Source organism: Mastigoproctus giganteus, chromosome 10 (assembly GCF_048544385.1).
Source record: "Mastigoproctus giganteus isolate SK-2022 chromosome 10, ASM4854438v1, whole genome shotgun sequence".
NCBI lineage: Eukaryota > Metazoa > Arthropoda > Arachnida > Uropygi > Thelyphonidae > Mastigoproctus > Mastigoproctus giganteus.
The window spans coordinates 16,086,887-16,113,704 of NC_143584.1; the positions used below are offsets into that span (position 1 = coordinate 16,086,887).

At 35.1% G+C, this 26,818-nt stretch overlaps 1 protein-coding gene across 1 annotated transcript in view; it reads left to right on the plus strand.

Moving 5' to 3' along the window:
- Positions 1 to 19,307, plus strand: part of LOC150078801 (CCAAT/enhancer-binding protein gamma-like) — a 39,248-nt gene extending 19,941 nt beyond the window's left edge. Inside the window, exon 2 of the mRNA XM_090382749.1 lies at positions 18,670 to 19,307. Coding sequence (XP_090238875.1) covers positions 18,754 to 19,215 — 462 coding nt within the window. The 5' untranslated portion in view covers positions 18,670 to 18,753 and the 3' untranslated portion in view covers positions 19,216 to 19,307. The remainder of the gene's footprint in view (positions 1 to 18,669) is intronic.
- The last annotated feature ends 7,511 nt before the right edge of the window (positions 19,308 to 26,818 follow it).

Genomic DNA, 26,818 nt, shown 5'->3' on the forward strand with positions numbered 1-26,818 from the left:
TTGAATTTCTTGCTTCAAATCTTTACTTTTATCGATTTTTCTCTCTGATATTAATAGTTATACTGTTGGCTGCTTTTTTATTTCCAGTTGTACTCACCTCACTGGTAGAATACTATTCATTGAAAATGATAAAATATAAATTATTCCCTTGTTTTGAATATCAGGAAATCCTATGTGATTGCCCAACTCTTGTTCTTTTAATAACCAGTTTCTCTTCTAGTAGATGTTAACTTACATGTAGAAAACTTACTCAAACTTGGCGTCGATCTCTTTTATCCATGGAGTCTATTATCCACAGCCATTTTTATTCTTGTATTGTTTGGCACTATGATAATGTCAAATGGGTTAATCTGTGTACTTTTAATTTCTTTTTTTCTTAGCTTGACTGTTATTTTAGTGGGAACTGTTAAGCCTCTTCACGATCAGAACATTGTGATCACAACTGGTTTTTACCCACAAGGCATTTTTTTTTTTTTTTGTTTGTATTTGGTAGAAAAAAGGAAATCTATTGTAAAAAAAATTTGAGGTGAATTCTGCAATTGTATGTTAATTAGCATTAGTAGAGGCATATGATGCAAGAATCACAGCCTTTTAAAATGCACTGCTTGCTTGATGTTTATGGAGCAATCAGGAATGGGACATGATATTGCTAAGGGGGATGCTTTGTGTATGCACGATGTAAGGAGTGTGAGGAAATGAGGTGACAACTCAGCGTTGTTATGGGCCTATATGAGAGCTTGAAGGACAGGGAGGATGCCCTCGAAGGAACTAAATTGAGGGCCCCATCGAGCTCTCAGCTGCCCACATCAACGCCAGAGCTTGCACTTGATCATCATGCAACACAGCAGCAACCCCCAAGGCAGAATGCACTGGTCCCACAGGAACTTGCAGTTGTTGGTGACTCTATTGTCAGGGAAACGGGGAACATGCTATGTAAAAAGGATAGGTGGAACAGGACCAGGGTATGTCTGCCAGGGGCAAAGAGGTTGATGACACTGTAGAGCGGATATCATCTTTTAAGGGCACAAAAGGTGATATTGTACATGTTGGCACCAATGATATTAAGAGTAGGAGACCGGCAGAATTACTTAACAAGTACAGGTCACTGTTGAAAAAAAGCTGTGAATTAGGGTTGAATTTGAAAGTGTCTACAATTCTGCCCAGACACGATAGTAGGGAGTATATGATGAGAGCCTTGTCGATCAATTCGGCCCTGGAAAGATTGTGCAAGGCTCGAGGGATAGAATTTTTTTTCAGCCTGGTCTGTACTTGTTAACAGGAGAGACTGCTTCTACAGGGATGGGATACACTTAAATAGGAGTGCAAGAATATTTACTGATGCTATCGAGACAGTGTTAGGTGGGTCGGAAAACTGCTAGCTTGGGGGGAGGGATACAAGGACTAATAGATTAACAGTAGCCACTGGCAGAGGTGAAAGTGATTCTTGCACTGCTTCTATTGGAATGAGCAGCAGCCTGGAAAACAAGATGCAGGGTATTTCAAAGACTGCTGGGAGTCATTACAGTACAAGTTAACACATGGGTTGTGTTAAGGTAGCTAAGAATAGGAACAGGTGCATGTATACTTGCATGTACACCAATGCTAGGAGTTTGGTAAATAAAATCGATGAATTTGAGGTATTGCTCAGAACATCAGAGGCAGATATTGTTGTGATATCAGAGATAAGGAATGCAGAACCAGAATTTGCAGAGTACAATGTGTACAGGAAGGATAGACAGGATAGGAAGGGAGAAGGGGTTATGCTATTAGTTAAGAAATACATAAAATCCAAGGAAGTGAAGCCAGTCGACATCGCTGGACAGTGCAGTGTTGAGTCAGTTTGGAGTGACATAAGCATTGGGAGATCAAAATTAAAAGGCGTGGGGAAGATGGATTGCAAAGTAGCAACACATACGACATACCTGATATTCTTCCTAATGAGGTAGAACATGCATCGAAGAAAATGAAGAATCGGAAAGCCCCAGGGGAAGATGAAGTTACTGTAGAGTTGTTAAAATTGGGAGGAAGAGACATAACACAAAAACTGGCAAGGATCTTCACAAAGTGCATTAGAAAAGGTGTGACGCCTAAGCAGTGGAATAATGCAATCATAGTTTTGCTGCATAAGAAAGGAGATAAATCAGAAATTGGAAATTATAGACCAATTAGCTTGTTATCCCACATCTACAAGTTGTTCACAAGGGTCATTACTAACAGATTAGAAAGAATACTTGATGAGAATCAACCGAAAGAGCAAGCTGGCTTTAGGACAGGATTCTCAACTATGGATCACCTTCACATAATATCACAGCTAATGGAGAAAGCAAATGAATATAAAACACCATTATGCTTGGCATTTGTGGATTATGAAAAGGCATTTGACTCCATACAGCATAAGGCAATGTTTCGGGCACTGGAAAGACAAGGCATAGATACCCCATATATTATGATTTTGAAGAAAATATATGAGAGTGCTACCTCCTTTATTAGACTAGACAAAGACAGTAGCAAATTTAAAATCGAGAAAGGAGTTCGACAAGGAGACACAATATCTCCGAAGATGTTTACTGCTGCCCTTGAGGAAGCTTTCAGAAGATTAGACTGGTTGCAGAAAGGAGTCAATGTGAATGGAGAGTACCTAAACCATTTACGATTTGCAGATGACATTGTGGTTATAAGCCACGATCCCAAAGAATTAGAGGAAAATCTTAATCAGTTATGCACAGTTAGTAAGGATTTTGGACTAAAGATGAATATGGCTAAAACAAAAGTAATGATGAACAAGTATGCCACGGAAAGGGAAATAATGATTGAAGGAGCAGTAATTGAAAAGGTGGAGTCATATACTTATCTGGGACAAGTTATTAGCTGTAATAATGATAAATGGCTGGAAGTCAAGAGAAGAATAAATTTTGGATGGATAGCATTCAGGAAATATAGTCACATACTGAAGAGCAATATCCCAGTTTGTCTGAAACGTAAAATAATGAACCAATGTATACTCCCCACCATGACTTATGGAAGTGAAACTTGGACACTCACAAAAAGAATGGAAGAGAAGCTGAGAACTACACAGCGAAGAATGGAACGAATTATATTGGGAATCAGACTGTTAGATAAGAAGAGAAACACATGGATTAGGCAGCAAACTCAAGTAAAGTACATTCTTATCAAAACTAAAGAACTAAAATGGTCTTGGGCAGGACACATAGCTCGAAGACATGATGACAGATGGACTAAGAAAATAACAGAATGGTACCCAAGAGGAGCTTGAAGAAAACCTGGAAGACAAAGGCGGAGATGGATAGATGAAATTCATGAGTTTTTGGGTAGTAAATGGATGGCCAGTGCTCAAAACAGAAGGAACTGGAAAGTTGCTGGAGAGGCCTTCATCCTGCAGTGGATTGAAAATGGCTGATGATGATGATGTTATAGGCCTAATGACTCTGATGAGTATAATAAGAAACTTTACAGGGAAATAGTGGGCCAATAAATCAGAGTCTTATAATGCGGGATTTTAATTTCCCACGTATTGACTGGAATTTGTGGATTGGTCACTCACACACTAGTAAGGCTTTTGTGGATTTATTGGATGATTGCTTTCTACATCAGCATGTTCGAGAGGCAACTGGAGGGAGTAATACTCTTCATCTGATTATCAATAGTGATTCATCATGCATTAAAAACCTGCAGATAAAGGAACCACTAGGTGGCAGTGGTCACAGTTTGCTGAAGTGGGATTTATTCCAAGAGGTAACTACCATCGGGGTAAAGGGAAGGGTTTTTGCTTTCGTAAAGGTGACTGGTGGTCTGAGACAGTATTTAAATTCTATACAGTGGGACCAACTGATGATGTTACCAACAACAAATTCAAAATGGGAAGCATTCAAAGAATTTATCTTGGAAGCTGCTAGGCTTTACATACCAACTAAAAAATATTGTTCAAGGTTTAGGCCTAAGTGAATGTCAGATGAACTAATTACACATGTTATTGTTATTTGGTTTTTTAGGAGCATTAGCAACTAAGGCCATATTGCTCCGGGGATATGCGGTGGTCATTCTCTGACCTTTCCGCATCCTCTGTATTTGGTAGTAAAGGGCTCGAACCCCGGTCTAATCAAGAAGCATGTGCGACGCACTGCCGCTCCTGTCCACCTGGCTATGGAGGCGCCGTAATTAGACATGTGGCAGAGAAGAAAAATGCATGGTATACATATAAATTAATGGGTGTCATGGAAGCCTATAATAGATATAAACTGGTCTGTAATCAACTCACAAGTTAGGCAAGCAAAGGCAGATTATGAGAAATCCATGGCAAAGGATGCAAACTCTATAAGGAAAAGGATGAATGAGATTGGTCCACTGGATAGTGATGGTTCAACTGTTGATGATCCTGCTCAGGTGGCTAACAAACTAAATGAGTATTTTGCATCTACATTCACCCTTGAGTAGTTATCCAAGGAAGGGAATGCCAGAGGTGAGTTAAACTCAGGCAGTGAGCTAGATGATTTTGTAATAACTGAGAGGAAAGTGCAGGAGAAATTGTTGAAGATAAATATAAAAAAGGCACCCGGAGTGGAAGGGATCTATCCAGTAATATTAAAGGAGGCAGCAAAGGAAGTAAGCAAACCCTTAGCCATAATTATGAGAGCTTCTTTGGACTCGGGGGAGAGGTACACCATGGACTGGAGATGTGCAAATGTGACCCCCAATTCACAAAGGAGGATCAAAGGGCGACACAAGTATTTAAAGACCAGTTAGTTTAACTTCTGTTCCAGGAAAATTAATGGAGGCACTGGTTAAAGAAGCACGGCAGGATCATAGTAGATAAGACTTCAGTTATAGCTCGGACACAGCATGTTTTTGTTAAGGGAAAGTCTTGCGTGACCAATTTGATTGGATACTATGATGTGGTCACAAAGGAACTGAATGCAGGGAATAACTTTGATATCATATATTTGGATCTTAGAAAGGCTTTTGATACTGTTGCACATGGAAGACTGCTGCACAAATTGGAGCAGTGTGGCATTGGAGGCAAACTGCTGCTATGGATAAAGTGATGGTTTGAGTGGGAGAAGACAGAGAGTGGTAATCAATGGACACTGCTCATCGAGGACTAATGTTATTAGTGGAATCCCTTAGGGTTCAGTGTTGGGTCCATTGTTGTTTTCTGTATTTATAAATGATATTGATGATGGTATAGCAAGCTTAATGTCCAAGTTTGCAGACGATACAAAGGTTGGCAGGGTTGTTAAGGACAGTACGCTGCTGCAACAGGATCTAGAAAGGTTGAGCAGATGGGCTGAGAGGTGGCAAATGAAGTTTAACATTTACAAATATAAAGTACTATATATGGGAAGCAGTAACCGCAGAGTGACGTATCAACTCTGTGGTACTACACCGACAGTGGTAGAGAACGAAAAGGACATGGGGGTAATTGTTCAGGCAGATATGAAGTTTTCTGAGCAGTGTATACAGTCTGCAAGAGTAGCTCATAGTGTCTTGTCAATGATACACAGGAATTTTTCTAGCAGGGATAAGGAGGTGATTATCTCCTTGTATACGACAATGATCAGGCCACACCTTGAGTACTGTGTACAGGTCTGGAGGCCTTGTTTTAAGAAGGATGTAGAGCTGTTGGAACGAGTACAGAGAAGGGCAACAAGATTAGTGAATGGAACAAAGTATTGCTCTTACGAAGAAAGGCTTAAATTTTGTAAATTACAATGTTTGGAGACTAGGCACCTACGAGATGATCTGATTGAGGTATATAAAGCCTTGAATGGTTTGAGCATGCTCAATGCTGATGGGATTCTTCCTCTTGCTCAGAATAATCACATGAGAGGGCATAAATTCAAATTGAGGAAAGACAGATGTTGGATAGATGTGCGGAAGTTTGCCTTTAGGCAGTGGATAGTTGATTGGTGGAACAGACTTTCATCCTTTGTTGTGGAAGTTGATAGCCTAAATAAATAGGCTGAGTTGGACAGGTATTTGGAACGAATGGAGGGGTGAAATGGGAGAGGGTTTTTTTTTTTTTTTTTTTTGGCTGATGCTGCATAAGCTTGCTTTCTTGCATCATATGCCTATGCTAATGCTATACTGCATCTGCAAAAAAAACCTTCCCATTTCACCCATCCATTTTCTCCAGAAGTTTGTCCAGTTCTTCCCTGAATTTATTTAATGTATCAACTTCCACAACGACAGACGGAAGTTTGTTCCGGCAATCAACTACCTGCTGGCTAAAGACAAATTTCTGCACATCTATTCTAAAACTGTCCTTTTTTCAATTTGAATTTATGCCCCCTCAGATTCATAAAATTAGCAAAAGGAAGAATCCCATCAGCAATAAGCCTGCTCAAACCATTCAAGGACTTATACTCCTCAATGAGAAATCTTCACAGGTTGCTAGTCTCCGGATGCTGCAATTTGCAAAACTTAAGCCTTTCTTGGTAAGAGCAACCCTTTGTTTCCCTCACCAGTCTTGTTGCCCTTCTCTGTGCTTGTTCTAACAACTCTGCATCCTGAACTGTACGCTGTACTCGAAGTGTGGTCTTATGCAATTAATACCACTCTTAAGACCATTCTGACCATTGGCTTATGCAAATGGATAACACCTTTTCTCTACTAGCAAAATTCTTGTATATCATTGACGAGATCCCTTGACCTGCTCTGGCTGCTTGTCTGCACAATTCTCCCCAGGTATTTTTCATTCTCTACTACCCTGAGTGTAGTATCACACAGTTGGTAATTTTTCTGGAGTTACTGCTACCGATATGCAATACTTTGCAGTTGTCAATGTTAAACTTCAGTTGCCACTTCTCAGCCCACCTGTCCAACTTTTCTAGATCCTGTTGCAGTAGCATGCTGTAATTACTGTCATTAATAACTCTACCAGCCTTTGTATCATTTGCAAATTTGGACATTAAGCCTGATATACCTTCATCAATATCATTGATAAATATACAAAACAACAATGGACTCAACACTGATCCTTGGCGAACCCCACTAATAACATTAGTCCACAAAGATCAGTGTCCATTGTAGCAACTTGCCCTTAATGCCATACTGCTCCAGTTTGTGCAGTAGTCTTCTATGTGCAACAGTATCAGAAGCTTTCCTGAAATCCAAGTATATGATATCAAAATTATTTTTTGCATCCAGTTTCTTTTTTACCAGATCATAGTTTCCAGTCAAATTGGTCAGACAAGACTTCCTTTCAACAAACTCATGCTGTGTCATAATTCTGCTCATACTTTTAAATATTTAACAATGTAGTAGTTCCTGAAAGTGCAAATGAAATTGTTTTGCAATGCATTTCATGCTATGTGAATTTTTTGGTTTGTGAATTTATTTTGCTATTTTTTTTGAAAGGTCTAAATTAAATTCTGTTGATGGTTGGTTTATGTGCAGGGAAACTGAGTTGTTTTAATTAGTAGGAACTGAGTCCTCTGATTTAGTATAGGGGCCAAATGATGCAAGGTTTACCTCATTTCCCAAAAATAAATAAAAATGAATAAATAAAGTAAAACTGGCTTTAACATAATTTATCAGTGGTCAACCATTTCTTGGCGAAAGTAACCTCTCTAAAATCGACCTATCTGCAGGAAGGTGGTCTCTGCCCGTTATGTGTGCATGAATGAGTTACATCATAAAAAAAAGATACAAAAATATATAAAAAATACAGTAATTCGGAGAGGCAAGTTGTTAGAAACCTTTTTTCTCTAGCATTTCTGGAAGCCAAGATGTGAGTAGTTATATATTTAGCAGATTGCATATAGAGAGGCAGATAGCTTTTTAATTTTATTTTTAAATCTGCATTCTTTCAAATATGGCAAGGCAAATTCTGAAGATGATTTAGAAATATTTTTGTTTGTTAATCAGTTTTTATGTCCTGTGTTTCTTCCCCTCCCCCAAAAAAGAGTGAGAATAAACTACCCCTTATTCAATGCTCAACTGTTGAGGGTGGCAGTTCCCAACATTTTAGAATGTGACCCATTTTGACAATTCACTAAAGCTTTGGAACCTAAATCAAACCAGAGAAAGGAAGAGGGCTTCCACTAAAAAAAAAAAAAAAAAAAAAAAAAAAAATTATTTTATTTTAAATTATAGCATAAAATAAGCTAAATGAAGGATATTTTCATATTTCACCAAAAGTGCATATTGCTCTTCTTAAGGTGATTGTTTTTAATATTTAAATGATGTTGCATTTTATTTTGTTTCAGCAATTTGCTGGAGAGAATTTGTATGATGTGTTGTGGTCATTCCACTCCTGCTATAATTACACTGCCAACAAAATGAATCCCCCCCATACCAAAGATATAAACACATTTCTTATGAAGCAGTTTTGCACACTGATTTCAAATAGTGTCTTGGTTTTTCCCTAGCACATGTAGTTTTTGTAATACAACTTCTCTTAATATCATTATAACTTAGTTAAGATGATTTCATTACAAAATACATGAGACTGGTTACAATTATGTTTTTATTACTTTTACAGTTTTTAAACCCAATACACTTACACTTTAACACATCGTTAAAATGGCCTATTTTACACTAATGTAAAAAAAAAAAAGGTGCCCGACGTTGCATTAGTCTGATAACATGTTTGTTCCAGAAACCATGGTAGTGATTTTCCATTGAGTTAGTCTTAATAATAAAATTGCTTCCCCTGCTTGTCACTCACCATGCCAAGTTTTCAAGAAGGAAGTTTGAGTGAAAATGCAAGAAATTAAGTTTCAGTGAAATATGACATTCCGTACATGACAAGCATTTTCTGAACTTCAGCTTTTTATGTGAGACCAGTGGTTACCCAACAAAGTTTCCACAAAGCCATTTAAACATCTTCCATGCTTTTAGTTCTAATAGATTGAGACAATTTTTAAAAGCTTTCATCCTGCACAAGCTCTGTGATTTGAGGCACCACAGCGATTCCCTTCTTCACTACTTTCATTGCATTGTTCTTGGCCTAAAGAACAAAACTCTTCATTAGGCCCTCTTTATTAATGTGAAGATGTCACTGGAAAATCTTCATTTGACCCACAAAAGGAACATACAGCACATTACTCATTCTTTGCCCATACCTGCTTCTTTGAGGTGTGTGGTCACATCTGATGTAACAGTTTGTAGTAATTGGTTGTCCCTTAGGCATAGGAAACGGTATTTTGCAAATGCTTCTTACATACCAATAACATTGAGGTCACTATAGATATTCCATTGATCAGTTGTCATGTTAGAGTATGTGTACGTGGGACAATTCCCTAAAACTCAGTTGATATCATGGTAGTAGCAGATCATACCGTCTACTAAAGGATATCACCAAAATTTGGTTTCTTTTTCGATAGTAACACACTTTGATATTTTTCTTAACTAAGTGGTCTCAAGGTGAAGTTTAGCTTTATCTTTGGAGAGAGCTAGATCTGTAATGAGGTCATTTAACTCATGTTGAGTAAACAGCTCCAGTTCTGATGCCTCTTTGTCAGGTGTATATGTACTCAGGGTTGGCTGAAGTTTTCAGGACTTGCCAGTGTTCTCCCCAAAAAAGTTTGCCAGCCGAATGGCATTATGAAGTAGCCAGGTGGGGAAGTGTAATACTTTGCAATATTATAAAATTTTCTGTTATTTTCTGATCGCATTAACATTGATTGCATAGTATGTACAAATTAATAATAATCAAGATCAGTGAGTAGTACCATACGGTACCGGCGACAATCGCTTAAATTTTAGCAAGGCAGTCAGTTAAATTCACCGGGTGGTTGCTTGCCAATTGCATCTTCATTGCATCCCATGTCACCTTCTAAAGGTTCTAGTCCATGCTGTGCAGATACCAGAATTGGCATACTGTTGTCATGAAGTCTCATTGCCAAATTCAGACTCGGGTAGTTTGTTTAATCTTTTGTTTATTCTTCTCTGAGAATCCAGTTATGTTCACATTACAGAAGTAACAATTATCATCGTGGTCTTTTGGCTCTCTCTCCATATCAGGGATATGGCAAATGGTAATTATTTTTTTCTTTTGCTCAACCATTCACATAATCCATTGGAACAAGTGCGACGAATAATATGTGGTGCCCATGCCATATTTTGGTCATCTGGAGGACAGCCAAAGTATAACTTGTAATTTTCTGAATATCCATTATGATTGTACACTGTTGTGATTTAGTTAGCAGAGAGCTGCACGCACAGCAGAATTTATTGGTGTGACATTTATACGTTTTGAGTCATGAATGAATGTTTCACTAATTCATTGGATCTTACCTGAAACAATTTATAATCAGATAATTAAATTATGAAATAAAAAGGATATAGATATATTCAAACAATTATATAAATATAAACAATTAACATATAAATGTATAAACAATAATAATAAATAAATATATTTGTGTAGGTTGACTGAATAGGTATGTGAATAGTATAATCAGTCTCATCACAAAATCTAGATGTACTGGAGGAAAATAGAAACAGATTTGGAACTGGCATCCAAAGATCTGTCTAGTTTGCGTATTTTTTCTAATGAAAAATACTTGTTGTCCTGTGTTATTGAAGCGAATCTATGCTGTAAACATAACTTTTCACTGAAGTCACCTTCCAAATACAGGATGAAATAAAAAATTTACATTACTGTACTAATAACAAAATCATAAATAAGATTGTGTGAAGCAAAGATCAGGTTGTTGCTGCTTAATAACAAAAAATGTGTGCACACATGATTGTGATGCTAACTGATATATTTAACAAAATTAGCATTAGCATTAGCAGAGGCATATGATGCAAGAAAGCAAGCTTATTCAGCATCAGCCAAAAAAAAAAAAAAAAACCCACTCCCATTTCACCCCTCCGTTCGTTCGAAATACCTGTCCAGTTGAGCTTTAAATTTGTTTAGGCTATCAACTTCAACAACAAGTGATGGAAGTCGGTTCCACCAACCAACCACCCGCTGGCCAAAGGCAAATTTCCGCACATCTATCCGACATCCGTCCTTCCTCAATTTGAATTTATGCCCTCTGAGGTGATTATTCTGAGAAAGATGAAGAATCCCATTGGCATTGAGCATGTTCAAACCATTCAAAGCCTTATACACCTCTATCAGATCACCTCGCCGGTGCCTAGTCTCCAGACTCTGTAATTTGCAAAACTTAAGCCTTTCTTCGTAAGAGCAACCCTTTGTTCCATTTACTAATCTTGTTGCCCTTCTCTGTACCCGTTCCAGCAGCTCTACATCCTTCTTGAAATGAGGCCTCCAGACCTGTATACAGTACTCAAGATGTGGCCTTACCATTGCCTTATACAAGGGAATAATCACCTCCTTATCCCTGCTAGAAAAATTCCTGTATATCATTGACAAGACACCATGAGCTACTCTTGCAGCTCGTCTGCACTGCTCAGAGAACTTCATATCTGCCTGCACAATTACCCCCAGGTCCTTTTCATTCTCCACCACTGTCAGTGTAGTACCGCAGAGTTGATACGTTGCTCTGGGGTTACTGTTTCCCATATGCAGCACTTTACATTTGTCGATGTTAAACCTCATTTGCCACCTCTCAGCCCATCTGTTCAACCTTTCCAGATCCTGTTGCAGCAGCATAGCATCAGTATTGTCCTTAACGACCCTGCCAACCTTTGTATCATCTGCAAACTTGGACATTAAACTTGATATCCCATCATCAATATCATTCATAAACACCGAAAACAACAACGGACCCAACACTGAACCTTGAGGAACTCCACTAATAACATTAGTCCACGTTGAGCAGTGGCCATTGATTACCACTCTCTGTCTTCTGCCACTCAACCATCCCCTTATCCATAGCAGCAATTTGCCTCCAATGCCACACTGCTCCAATTTGTGCAGCAGTCTTCCATGTGCAACAGTATCAAAAGCCTTTCTAAGATCCAAATATATAATATCAAAGTTATTCCCTGCATCCAGTTCTTTTGTGACTACATCATAGTATCCAATCATATTGGTCAGGCAAGACCTGCCCTTAACAAAACCATGCTGCGTCTGAGCTATAACTGAATTCTTGTCTAGATGATCCTGCAGTGCTTCTTTAACCAGTGCCTCCATTAATTTACCTGGAACAGAAGTTAAACTAACAGGTCTATAATTACTTGTGTCAGCCTTTGAACCTCCTTTGTGAATTGGGGTCACATTTGCACATCTCCAGTCCATAGGTACCTCCCCTGAGTCCAAGGAAGCTCTCATAATTATGGCTAAGGGTTTGCTTACTTCCTTTGCTGCCTCCTTTAATATAACTGGATAGATCCCATCCACCCCAGGTGCCTTTTTTATGTTTATCCTCAACAATCTCTCCTCCACTTTCCTCTCAGTTATTACAAAATCATCCAGCTCACTGCCAATGTTTACTTTACCTACATCATTCTCCTTCCTGAATAACTCCTCATGCGTGAATGTAGATGCAAAATACTCGTTTAGATTGTTAGCCACCTGAGCAGGATCCTCAACTGTTGAACCATCAATATCCAGTGGACCAATCTGATTCATCCCTTTCCTTTTCGAGTTCAAGTATGTAAAGAACTCTTTTCTGTTTTTCTTTGCATCCTTTGCCAAGGATTTTTCATAGTCTGCCTTTGCCTGCCTGATCTCCTTTGTGACTTGGTTACAGACCAACTTATATCTATCATAGGCTTCCATGTCACCCATTAATTTGTATGTATCCCATGCATTTTTCTTCTCTGCCACATGTCTCATTAGTTCATCTGACAACCATTTAGGCCTAAACCTTGAACAATATTTCTTAGTTGGTATGTAAAGCCTGGTAGCCTCCAAGATTAGTTCCTTGAATGCTTCCCATTTTGAGTTTGCTGTTGGTAACATCATCAGTTGGTCCCACTGTATAGAATTTAAATACTGTCTCAGACCATCATAGTCGCCTTTAAGAAAACAAAAACCCTTCCCTTTACCTCTGATAGTTACCTCCTTGAGTAAATCCCACTTCAACACACTGTGATCACTGCCACCTAGTGGTTCATTTATCTGCAGGTTCTTAATGCATGAAGAATCACTACTGATAATCAGATCAAGAGTATTGCTCCCTCTTGTTGCCTCACGAACATGCTGATGTAGAAAACAATCATCCAATAAATCCACAAAAGCCTTGCTAGTGTGCGAGTGACCAACCCACAAATTCCAGTCAATATCTGGGAAATTAAAGTCCCCCATTATAAGACTCTGATTTACTGGCCCACTCTATTTCCCTGTACAATATCTTATTATACTCATCAGAGTCATTAGGCCTATAGCACACTCCTACTCTCAATTTTGATTTCCCTATGCTTATGTCACACCAAACTGACTCGACGCTGCCCTGTCCATCGATGTCGACTGGCTTCACTTCCTTGGACTTTAAATTATGATTTACACAGTGATATAAAATAATACTTTTATTAAATATCATTCATCAGTATCTTGGTAGATATACGGTTGAACGTCAATAATCCGAACGAGTCAGCATTAAATTTTTTTATTTTTTTTAATGCTGGTGTAAAAATAATTGCAGTAAATGCCAGTTATTGTGATCACATTTGCAAATTGAATTTTGATTCTATTAAACAGCAATTGTAATAAGCGAAAATCGGAGGAATATTATCTACAGGCTATAAAAATGAAGATATAAAGCACAAATTTATACTTTTATTTTACCTTACCAATTAACAAAATTAAATGATATGTGAAAGTCGGAAGAATATTATTCACAGTTTAGCAAAATACAATTTATGCTTACGTACATAGCTTATTAATATACATACAGTACCAACTAAACATAACACTGTAATCTGATATTTCTGTTCACTGACTTTTTTGGGGGGAAGGGGGTTCTAAAATCTAAAACAGTAAAAAAAAAATGTGTCAATCAATAACAAAGAAAATGCATGCAGAAATTGCAACTAACACAATATGCACAAGTGAGATACGGAGTAAAATGTTTACAAAGTTTATATATAGGAATGAAGAGATTCTGGACATTTATAGAGTTTTATTTTACCATACTGAAGTTATGGTCTTCTTCGTCTTTTAAAATAGTAGTAGTAGTAGCAGCATGTGATGCAAGAAAGCAAGTGTATGAGTTCATGCAGCATCAGCCAAAAGAAAAAATTTACAAAACAATTCCCTCTAAATGTTTGTTCAGTTCCTCCTTAAATTTATTTAACCTATCAACATCCACAACAGATGGAAGTTTGTTCCAGCAATTAACCACCCGCTGGCTAAAGGCAAATTTCCGCACATCTATTCTACTCTGATTGATTGACACATATTTTTTTTTTTTACTATTTTAGATATCCCTCCCCCAAAAAAAAGTCAGTGAACAGAAATTAACAATTAAATCGAAGATTGAGATTTTAAACAGACTTTCAAAGGGAGAAAGCGGGTCTTTGTTAGCAAGATTTTATGAGGTTGGAAAGTCAACCATAACAGAAATTAAAAAAAACAAGGAAAAAATTTTAATGTTCGCATCCATGTATACTTCTTTAAAGTGTACATTCTGTGGTCGATTTTCTGATTCAGTTTCTGATTCAATTGCATCTTGTAATTGATTTATATAACAAAACTATAACCTCTTTTTTCCTTTGCATGCATGTATTGGAGGATGCGGAAAGGTCAGGGAATGACCACCACATATCCCGGAGCAATATGGCCTTAGTTGCTAATGCTCCTAAAAACCAAATAACAAGTGTGCACGTATCTGGTAAATGATAAAGTACTGTACCTTCCTGGCTACCTATTTATATTACATCAAAAATTTAATTCTGCCAATTTCATCACCCCCCCTCCCCCCAAGTCATTCTTGTAATTGACTATCATTTAACTCCTTTCCTCCTTAATCTGTAAATAGTGTTATTACTTCCCGTGTATAGGACTTTGCATTAGTATTATTATTGGCAACATGATGCATGGAAAATTAGATTTTAGGTTAAAATTAGATTTTAATTGAAATTTTAAATTTATTAGGCAGAGGTTGATTTCAATAATCAATCAAATTCTAAAGGCAAATTTTTTACCTATATATCCTGCAGTCATCCTATTTGAATTTAAACAATGCCCCCTTGTATGTGTCATCTGAGAAGAATAAAGCTGCCATCAGCATTTAGTTTACTTAACCCTTTTAAAGCCTTATACATTCACTTAGGTTGCTAGGCAGATGTCTAGATTCCTGTAACTGCAATTTACAGAACCTCATTCTTTGTTCATAAGAATCCTTTTTTACCCAACTAATCTTGTATTTCTTGCATCCTGAAAAATGGATCTGTGCCCTTTGTAAAATGAGGTTTCCAGACCATTAGGGTATTCTAGAGGTGGTCTGACCATTGCCTTGTACAAAAGGATAATCACTTCTTTGTCCCTACTGACAAAGTTCCTATTTATCATTGATGAAATCCCCATGAGTTGCTCTAGCATCCTAGATTCAAAGTGTTCAGAAAACTTCATGTTGGACTGTATAGTTATCTGTATTCCTTTTTTTTCCTTTTTATATATATATATATATATATATATATATATATATATATATATATATATATTATCAGTCAACTACCTTGAGTTTTTTGTTCTGCTCAAATGGCATGTTATTGCAGGATTACTTCAACCTGAATGCAGTGCCTTGCATTTATTAATGTTAAATATGTTTCATTTTTTCAGCCCATCTAATCTATTTAGATCTTCTCGAATTAACATATACCCTGATTACTCTCATCAACCACCCTGCCAACCTTTGTATTATCAGAAATTTTGATATTAAGCTTCATATGCCTTTATCAATTCCACTAAAAACATTAGCACATGAAGAGTAGTGGCCATTAATAATCACTCTTTCTCCTGCTACTGAAACCATCCTTCTATTAATAGCAGTAATATTCCTTAATGCCACTGCTCCAGTTACTAAAATCTAAGTATATGATGATGAAATTTACTTTTTGTGGCCAGTTTCTTTGTTACTGCATCCTAGTAGCTAATCAAATTGATCGGACAAGATCTCCTCTTAACATGTTTACTGCTTCTTCATGCAAGTATGTGGCATCGGGTTTTTAATCAACTTGGTAGGAAAACTACCCTAAAAGTTTTTCTTCCAATTTGACAGAAGAAAATTTGTATATATTTGGTCAAAATACCAGGTCAAAATATCGTCAGAAAGGATTCCTGTCAATGTTATCCTGCATTGCTTCATTAAACAGTGATTACATTATTTTCCCTGGCACAGAAGCCAAGCTTACAGCTCTGTAATTATTCACAAAATTTCTTTCATTCCTTTTTGTGAATAGGAGTTATTTGTACATCTCCAATCCATAGGTACCTTCCTTGAAACTAAGGATACTCTAATAATTATGGCTGAAGGTTTGCTTACTTTTTTTTCTTCTGCTTTTAATATATAATTGAATAATTCTATTAGACAGTGACAGTCCCATTCAGGTGCTAAAAAGGGGCTGTTCCTGCCCTCCCTCCATGATCAAAATAATGTAGATTTTTACTGCTGTATGTTGAATAAAGCTTAATGATTCCCTGAATGCTGGTTTCCCTACTGGTGCCTGCTATCCTACCCATTAGAAAATCCTGGTATTGCCATTGCTCTCACTCCCAGCTGCCTTGTTTACTTTTAGCCTCAGCAGGTTCTCTTCCATTTTCCTCTCACTCACAAAATCATTTAGCTCATAGTTAGAATTAGGTATACTTCCAGTATCCATATTTTTAAAAATTTCATCATGCATGAATGTATGTGCAAAATATTTGCTTATCAGTAACCTGTACAGGGGAATCATTGAGTCATCAACAGTTATGCCATTCATATCTAGTGGATAGTGTGCTTCATCCTAATTGTGTGTTAGCAGTCACAAAAAATTTCAATCTACTTGTCCATGTACTCTTAGTCTATGACTACTCATCTGCCTTACCATTCCCAACCCTTGAGTAACTTGATTATGGACTGGTTTCTACTTAGCATAGGACTCTGTGCCCTGACAATTTACAAACAACCAATGCATTTTTCTTCTGTGCCACTAAGCTTATCCATTCAATCTGACATCTGTTTTGGTCTAAACCTTAAGTAGTTTGTTAATTGACATCACTTGTTAAGTCTCTATGATTAATTCTGGACATGTTCCATTTGGGAGTTACATGTTTTAACATGATCAGTTGGTCCCACTGAAAATAGTTTAAAATGTCTGAGTCCATTATAATCACCTTTGTGAAAACAAAATTTCTTCCTTGACAGTAGTTATTTCATTGAATAATTCTTGCATAAGTACGTTATGATCACTGCCACCCAAAGGTTTCTTTACTTGAAGATTCTTAAATACATTTAGAGAAGAATTAAACCATAATTGCCATTTTTCTGACCATCTGCGTAACCAACCTAGACTATTCTGAAATAGCATGGTATGGTTAATTTGTGCGAGCCTCCTGACCTTAATATCAATAAAGTTTTGATAATCTAGCCTCTACACTTTTGTATCCATTTAAGAAGCTTAGAAACATAATATTAGTAATGATTAGTCTGACAGAGTAACAAATTCTTGGCAGTCTGTAATGAGTAAAACTTCTGTTCTTCACTGACATTTTGTTTAATAAGAACTAGTAAATTTGTTTTCCAGATATATACAGTATGATATGTTTTTGCTGTATATTTCTCGAAATTTGCCTAAAATGTGGCTGCAGCTCATCTAGAAAATACAGTATTAGCATTAGCAAAGGCACATGATGCAAGAAAGCAAGCTTATATAGCATCAGCCAACAAAAAATAAAAAAAAACCCTTATTTCACCCATCCGCTCGCTCCAAATGTTTGTCAAGTTCTGCCTTGAATCTATTTAAGCTATCAACTTCTACAATGACAGATAGAAGTTTGTTCCAGCAATCAACCACCCACAGGCTAAAGGCAAACTTCCACATATCTATCCTACAACTGTCTTTTCTCAATTTGAATTTATGCCCTCTCAGGCGATTTATTCTGAGCAAGAGGAAGAATCCCATCAGCATTGAGCATGCTCAAACCATTGAAGGCTTTTTTTAACATGTTCAAATTATCAGATAAAGCTTGCCTATTTGACAACTTTTTGGACCCTCTTGGTGTTCCATTTTATGGTCTAAAGGAACAAAGATAGAGGATTTTAAATCCAAATAAAAATAAGGCCATAATTAAAACTTAAATTAAAAATGGGAGACTAATCAATTTTTGTGGTTTATATGAAGTTAAAAATCAGAACTCTCACAGATATAGACCAAACTTCTATTAGCTAACCCTAGAAATCTTTTGAAAGCTAATTTGAACCGTACACTGATTACTATACAGCTTATTAAATCAAATAGATTACAACTTATATATAAATTATATGGTCAAATAGGAATATCAGCACAGAACAACTTACAAAGTTATATTGTTAAGTATGAATGTTTTGAATGCAGATGAAGTGTAAATGTTTCAGATTTTAATGAAATAAGATATCAAACATTTTTTAACAAAAATAACTATCTGAATATAAGAAAAAGTAAAATTATGGAATATGTTATAGTTATTTCAAATTATAAAAAGTTTTCTGGGGTTGTATTGTCTTACATATTCAATTATACTGTATTTTAAGTGACATTTAAACCCAGATATGAATATAAATATATAAAAAAAAAATTGTTTCAAATTTAATATTTGCATATTTTTAGATACCACTAATTTTAACAGAAGAGGAGGTTTTTGTCTTTGAATGAATATCTTTTCCACTAAGGGCAGGACTGCATGTGATTATCATGGCACCCAGGACCAAATCCTCAATTTCACCAAAAGACTCAATGGATGGTTCTCCTACTTGTGATTCTGAATCTTCCAGTGAACATTCCAGTAAAAGATTAAGGTCCAAAAAACATGGAGGTATGGACAAAAATAGTGATGAGTATAAACGACGACGTGAACGCAACAATTTGGCTGTGAAGAAATCTCGCACCAAAAGTAAATTAAAGACTCAGCAGACATTAGATCGAGTCAATCAGCTAAGAGCAGAGAATGAGATGCTTGAAGAAAAAATTATGATCCTCACAAAAGAATTGAGCTTTCTTAAAGATCTATTCCTGTCTCATGCTGGCAGTGCCCATGGTCAACAACTAACCGAAAAGGATCTGAGGTTGCTTTTAGAAGAATCTGAACAAACGGTGAATGGCCAAATGTTAGGAAACACATCATCTTCAGACGTAGGGATCTCTGTTCAGTCATAAGTACCATTTTACCACCCTCAGGCATAAGTTTGAGAAGTTGTAATTTTTGAGCTAACTCATTAGAACATGGTCATTAATAGTTATCATGGCAGTGCCTATTCTTAAACTTTGCAATCTTTGATTATTGGTTGCACCTGTTTTCAAAAAAAAAAAAAAAAAGTTGGCAGCTATATAGCAGCATTTTAATCTTACAATCTAAATGTAGCCAATTTTTTAAGTTTAGTTAATCCTACTGTCCTTTTTTTAAATCTTAGGCTATTTTAATCATGTATTTTGTAAATTATATGTTAATAAAATACTCTTTGCATTTTGCATTAGAAAGGAGGTAAATTTTTATGAAGTATTGAAAAATTTATAAGACTTTTGTATGAATGTTGTGCATTAACATTTTATTTGACTGTAAGCAAAAAAAAAAAAAAAAAAAAACATTTTCTAATATGTAAGCTGTAGTACCCTGAATCTGTAGTTTGCTGTACTTCATTTCTAAAATGGTTAATGCATAACATTTGTAAATTTGTCTGTTTTAAATATGAATTTAGAATTAGCAGTGTGTTTATAAACTGTTTTTTAAAATAAAGGTATTGAAGTCTATGTTACAGTTTTGATCTGATCAAGACCTCATATATGCATCAATTTTACTAATATTCCAAAAGTTAAAATTCATCAGGTATACTTCATAGATTTATTAACTTATTTAATTTTGAAATTAACTTATCATTAATCAGAAATCTTTTAATACCAGTGGTTCATTTGATTAAAATTTTGTAAGGTTACAGATCTCTTAATTGTGATGTGATGTGTTAGGAGAGATAAGCATTAATGTACATCAAAGTGGTGTTATAAGTAAAAATTAAATTCATTTGTGTATGTATGTGTGGTGATGATGATGATAAGCTTATTTTATTTTATTAGTTTTAAATAACTGTAATCTGAATTCAGAAGTTAGTAATATGCTCTTGCATGTTGGATATAGGGTTCATGTTGATTAAAAAAAATTCCTAAAAATGTAACTCTGCACAAAATAAAAATATGGTATAATTCAGATGGATAGCACAAAAAGAAAGGTATAATTAATGTTGGATGATCCCATCTCTGTCCTTCTTCATTATTTTGCTATTGTACTTAATGTAATTGCCATTGTTTTTAATTTTTTTTTTTTTTTATTGACATTTTTTCTGTAACATGGAAAAGTTTTCTTAGTTTGTCATGCTGTTTTTATTAAGACCTAACTAAAATTCTTTTACTTCTTCTATGTGCAAACATCAGGTTAGCCTAAGCCAGGGTCAATGGGAAAGGGGAACATGAAGTCATTGGCTGGGGGACTCAACCTCAAGAGGCACTTCAGATAATTTTTTCAAATAGATTTTTTTCTTAATAATTAATGTTTGTACAGAAAATGGCTACAAAAGCATTTGTTAAATTAGGAGACACTTTTGGGGGGGGGAGCTGTCCTAGCTGCAGTGTGGGGCATCAGAATTTATGCAATTACAATTTACTTATATATTCAGGAAAATTATTTATGTATTATAAGAAATATGAAAAAATAAATGGAAAATTTAAAAAACAAAATAAAAACACTTAAAATAATTCAAATTAAAAGAATCTAGGGCCACAAAATGGTACAGCACCCTGTGTTGAAGTGCTTAAATGGGCCCTGTATTAAATTAAGGAATACAATCAGATTGTCTTCCTTCTTTTTATGTTCTGTTTTGTTTTTATATACGTTCCTTTTATTTTTATTATGGCTAAGGGCCTCAAAAGCTGGAAGTGGCCAGGCCCCTGGACCTCTGAGAGAACCCATCCTAAACAGCTAAGAAAATATTGTTTAACCGAGTCATTATATATAGTGTTTTATATATTCAAAAGCAAACAGTGCATATCTAAGATACCTCTGATAGTTCCATAAGTTAATGTAAGAATGGTAACTGGTATGGTGGGTAGATCTCATTTCATTAAAAATTTGCTTAAGGTTATAAATACTCCATAGCATGACCTGTTGACAGTTGCATCTTTTTATCCCCCACCTGCAGCAACTCAGTGCTTTTTAAGTTAAGGTTTCTCCATAGCAGTTCCTATTTACAGAGTCAAAATGACCCTCAGAGGTGCAGTTGCTTATATCTGATCGCCATGTCTACCAGTGGATTAAAGTATTAAAATTATGAGTAATGTTTAAGACTTGAAAAAGGTATTAATAAGGACTAAGTAATATAACAGTTAACTTATTTCATATGATATAAAATATTTAATCTCAAGTTTAAAAATTAGCACAAATAAAATGAATAGTATCAAAGTGTCTGCTATTCTTACACTGTTGACTAGTAGATATTTATATAAATTGTTTACATAATTACATTACATTTCATTTCGTTTAATTAACCCTTTCATGAGCACATATGTATATATATATATATACACACACACATTCAGTTGAGTAATTTCTACAACATCATGCAGGTAATGAATGTTCAAATTCGAGAAGATTGGTTAGTATTAAATAGACTATTTTAAGCTGTCTGTGCAATTACAATATTCACAATATTTAACACTAGGCTGACTCTTAAAATAGTAAAGCACAATACAAAAAAAAAAAAAAATATAATACTGTAATGTTTCAGCTGTCAAGCCAGTCTGTTGTGCTAGTTTTTTCTATATTGTATTTTACTTGTTTTAAGAGTTAAACTGGGATAAATTATTTTGAATATTATATAATCAGACAGAGAGATTAAAATAAATAGTGTGTTTAATACTAGCTAACACAATATTTTCAGTGTTTCTTCTTGAATTTGAACATACATACATATATACATTTCAAGGTCATTTCAGATAATGCATCCATTTGTGTATGAATTGTCTAGAAGTCTTCAAATAGGTGTTGTCATATCTTATCTGCATTTCTGAGTATTTGTATAAACAGTTTATGATATACCGGTAAGAAAATAGCTTGGAAAGTAAGAAAATTTTGTACCTGTTAGTGGCAGTTGTCCAATTTGTGCATATAAAAGCTGTAATCTAATACATTTTCTGGAATTGTAATCCATAAGTTGATGAAACTGAATCATGTGATATATAAACAGATATAAAGTTACTGTATCAAAAAACAAAGTAGCTACAAGTTTATTTTTTCATGTTGTTTTTTGCCATGATTTTTTTTTTTTTATTCTGATTTGATTTTTGTAAGTCAACTGTCCAAAATTAAATTCACTTTAATATTGGACAGTTGAGTCAAAATAAGAAGACAGTTAATGTTTTAAAGCATTTACAAAATTTCAAAATTCTGCAAAGAAATTTGCTCCACTGAGTCTGCCACAAATTTCAAGAACTGTCTATCCCTTTCTCTCTCTCTCTGAAAGAGTTAAAATCTAAGACACATTATAAAGAAAAAATTGGTGGCTTCAGTAGACTAAACTGAACATAAAATGTGCTGCTCACTCATTTGCTGCCAAACAAATGGTATGTGATAGAGAAAAAAAATAATAATAAATAAATAAAAAAAAAATATATATAGAGGTTAATTTAAGGGGCTGTGGTACTGGGGTATCAATAAAATTGACTATGGCTATGCAAATATTGCATGATTGAATCCATATACGGGCCTGCCTTCAGTTCATTCTTCTCTGTACTAGCGCCTCCGTAGCCAGGTGGGAAGGAGCAGCAGTGGGTAGCACACGCTTCTTGATTAGACCGGGGTTCGAGCCCGTTACCACCAAATGCGGAGGATGTAGAAAGGTCAGGGAATGACCACTGCATATCCCGGAGCAATATGGCCTTAGTTGCTAATGTTCCTAAAAACCAAATAACAAACAATAACAATCTCTGTACTAGGGATTGAGATGATCAGATAGTAATGCAATGCTATGCCCACCATCATGTGTGGGTGGGGGGATGAAGAGCAGTGGTTGTTAAACAGTGGAGAGGTCAGTTTGTAACTTTCCCATTGGGGAACCCAGAATTTGTAGTTACATCTCTGATTGGAGGAGTTAAATGGTCATAATGATTGTTATGACCTTTTAACTCCTCAACAGGTATGTGAAAAAGCAAAGTCATTAACTCTATTCAGTAGAAACTTTTCAAAAGTTATAGCTGAATGAGAAGAGTGGGTTGAAAATCATGAGTACAGAAAAATGAGGATCAAAGTGATTACCGGTAAGGTTAATGCTAGTCACAGGCGAATTCATATTTCCAGATTAACTTCTGTCTTTCCCCAAATGCTTCATGTGTATTACAGGTTGGTCTGCTATGAGCAAAGAAGCCAAAAAAAAATTTTATAAGTTTGAACCCCAGTTTTATCCCACTTGAGAAGAGGTCATTCAGTGAGCATTCTCTGCACTGCATTCTATGACTATCATGATTGACAGTTGTTTTCCAACCAGCATAATGAGATGGGAGATTTTTTCTTTCAGCAGCTACTTAAAGATTATTCCTCTTCCAGACATATGTATTAGTAATCCTGAAGGGAAGAATATTATCCTTGGATATTTATTACCACTTTACTGTTTGCCAAAAATACCGATTATTATCTCTTAGATGCTTAATTTTTATTTATTTTATTTTTTTGTCTTGCATCAGTTTTGTATAAACACTGAGATTCAATATAATTTGCATACCTGAGGTGTGCAATCTAGCATCAGATCTATCTGTAATATTTTGTATAGGTAGTATATTTTACATTTTAGATTTAATTCAACAGAGTTTACTGAGAGAGGACATTTTAACCTTGCAGAATTTTGAATTTTAAAATGACAATTTTTAGCTCTGGATTTGGATTTTGTATAATAATGCTTCTATTCATTTGAGTAGCAGCTGAGTCACTTAGTTTAATGCATATACTATAGGTTAAATCAATGTTTCCCAAATAATATGCTATGACTGGTATTTTGCTTCAGTGTCATTACATGGATGGATAGATGTAGAGCAGCAGATTGTGAAATTTTTATTTCATGCCATAAAGATTGTTTTAATTTTTGTTGATGAAACAAAATTTGAGACCTAGTGGTACCTAAGAAATTATGCCCTATCTTCAAAATTGGTTTGGTATTTAAAAATTTTAAATTAAGCTTTTAAAGACAATACCACACATTAAAAATGTGTTTTTTTTTTGTTTTTTTTTTAATAAAATGCGTAAATAATTTGTTAAAAGTAAATGAATTATGAACATTGCCAAGATGGTATTTTAAAATTGGTTCCTGTTGAGTCAATGAGCATGTGTAAAAAAAAAAAAAAAAAATCTCATTAGGTTACAATGGTTAATACGATTTGTATTAACCATTTTCACAAAAAAAAAATTCAAAAAATTTTATTTATTGTAAAAGGTACTGCCACATTCTGATATGGAGTGGCTAATTTAAAATTATTTTCTGAAATCTGCTACCTCTGGTATTTCATTAACCATTTCCATGTCCAAAGGTATTAGTTGATTTTTTTTTTTTTTTCCCCGTAATGTTTATGTTAGTAAATTTTGTTGGTGATAGCTAGTTCAGTTCCTTTTAATTGTGCTGATGACACCAGTTGCACTTTATTTGTGATTATTAGGCAATCTTTTTTTTTTTTTTTTCACCCTCTAGTAAAGTGAATAAACTTACTTTGTTATCCTACTTGAATTCTGTAGGTGCCCTACAAAATCATTAATAGCAGCCTTAAATGCTTAATGATTTTGTAGGGCACCTACAAAATCAGAATTCATTTCACTACATTCTGTGGGTAAGGTTTATCAAATTAATATTAATTGTGGCAAATGATGCAAGGAGGCATTCATGGGAAAAAAACAATCTCCAATTTGAGCATTGTGTCAACAAACAAATATAAAAAGCCTGTGAAAAAGAAAGTTAAAAAAAAAAAAAAAAAAAATCAGGGCACAATTCAAAACTTGTGAAAGGTGAACTGTAGCGATTTTTCACAGTTTTGAGGTCTTAGCTGCCAATGTGCCATAAAAAACCAAATCAATTAGTCTGGGCTTTGAAGCTTTGATACCATTTTTAAAACTTCCAAACCAGTTAAAATAATCCTGAGCACACAAGGAAGCATTGTCTCTACTGAAAAAACTTTTCATGAACATAATGGGGAATTCCAATTGCTCAAGACTGTTCAAGCACCATGAAATCATTAAAGATCGACTTCTTTAGGATTGGCCAAACATTTGCAGCTAAACTGGATTCCAGGCATTGTATATTCAGTAAAGTATACTGAATATACAATGCCTCAGAAAAACTATCAATTTTATGATTTTTCATAGCAACTTTTTCCCCCAGTAATGAAAGTAAATTGTTAAATGTATATATATCAGAGTATAATAGTGCTAACATACACTTAGCATAAAAAGAGAGGAAACATACTGATTTAAAAAAGTAAATGCATAATGTATTTTTTTTTTTTTTTACATTTTGAATTAGTAGTAATTAGCATTATAACTCAATGCACGTAGCCCACAAGTTATGAAATAACATGGCATTATGAGAAAGCCAGTTAAAGATGTACAGAATGCAAACACAGGGAGAAGACAATGAACATACCATTTGTGATTCCCATCTCAGTATGCACTAAAACCCTGATTGGTGTAATGTACAATGTGTGATTTAATTGGAAAGTTGTCTGCTGATCTTCATCAATGGAGGTAAACTAATGCAACTGAGGGTCAGGCTCTCATTTTAAACAAATTTTCATACAATTCAGAATCAAGTTTTATTCCTTCAACAACTTAAATATTTGAAAATTCTCTATCCATTATTATGTAATTTTTTTTTTTCATCTGACCTACTCCTGCCAGTAATGAATTACATTTTATTTATTTCCCCCCCTCCACCATTTTGATCCCAATATTGAAATTGCTGTAGCTCTACCTGTACTTTTAATATATTTTGACAAAAAAAAAAAAAAAAATGTTCATAGTTGGTTTGGAAATTTGGAAGTTCTGTTTTCCATTTTGGCTACTTAAAAAATTTTGTTAATTATTCAGTTACTCTTATTATTATTATTATTTTTTTAATACTTTGAAGTCAGTTTACTTTCAGAGATTTTTTTTTTTTGTTCATTTGAGAAGGTGACCTGCTTCTTTCAGATGAAAAAAGTAGACATTATACATAGATATTCGTTAAAGGTTTGTAGGCGTTTATTATGTAAATAAAAAGCAGTTAATGAGCTCAATTTTATACATCCAAATGGCCCTATTAGAAATGTTATTAGCTTAAGGTGTCAGTTAATAACATTTCCCTATTAGCTGTTAGCCATGTGATTTGGGACAGTAGGGGATCTTTACCTGAACTAGCCCATTGAATGAACATATTGATTTCCTCCTTTTCACAAAAACATTGTCATTTGCACTTTCTTAAGGCATGATATTATTTCTATTGAGGATTTATCAAAGGAGAATCACAACAGCAATAAAATAACTGAATAACTGAAGGTTTATGTCCTAATTTGCCTAAAATTGTCACAGAAGTGTAAGTTCTAGCTTGATGAATATTTGAGATCGGTGGTAGTTTTATGGGGGAGGATTTATCCTCACCAGAATATCATAAACTATATTAGTAACATTCAGATATAAAGTTTCTATAGGAAATGTGCATATGCCTTGCCAAATTCTGTAACGTTCATAATGGTATGTTTGAAC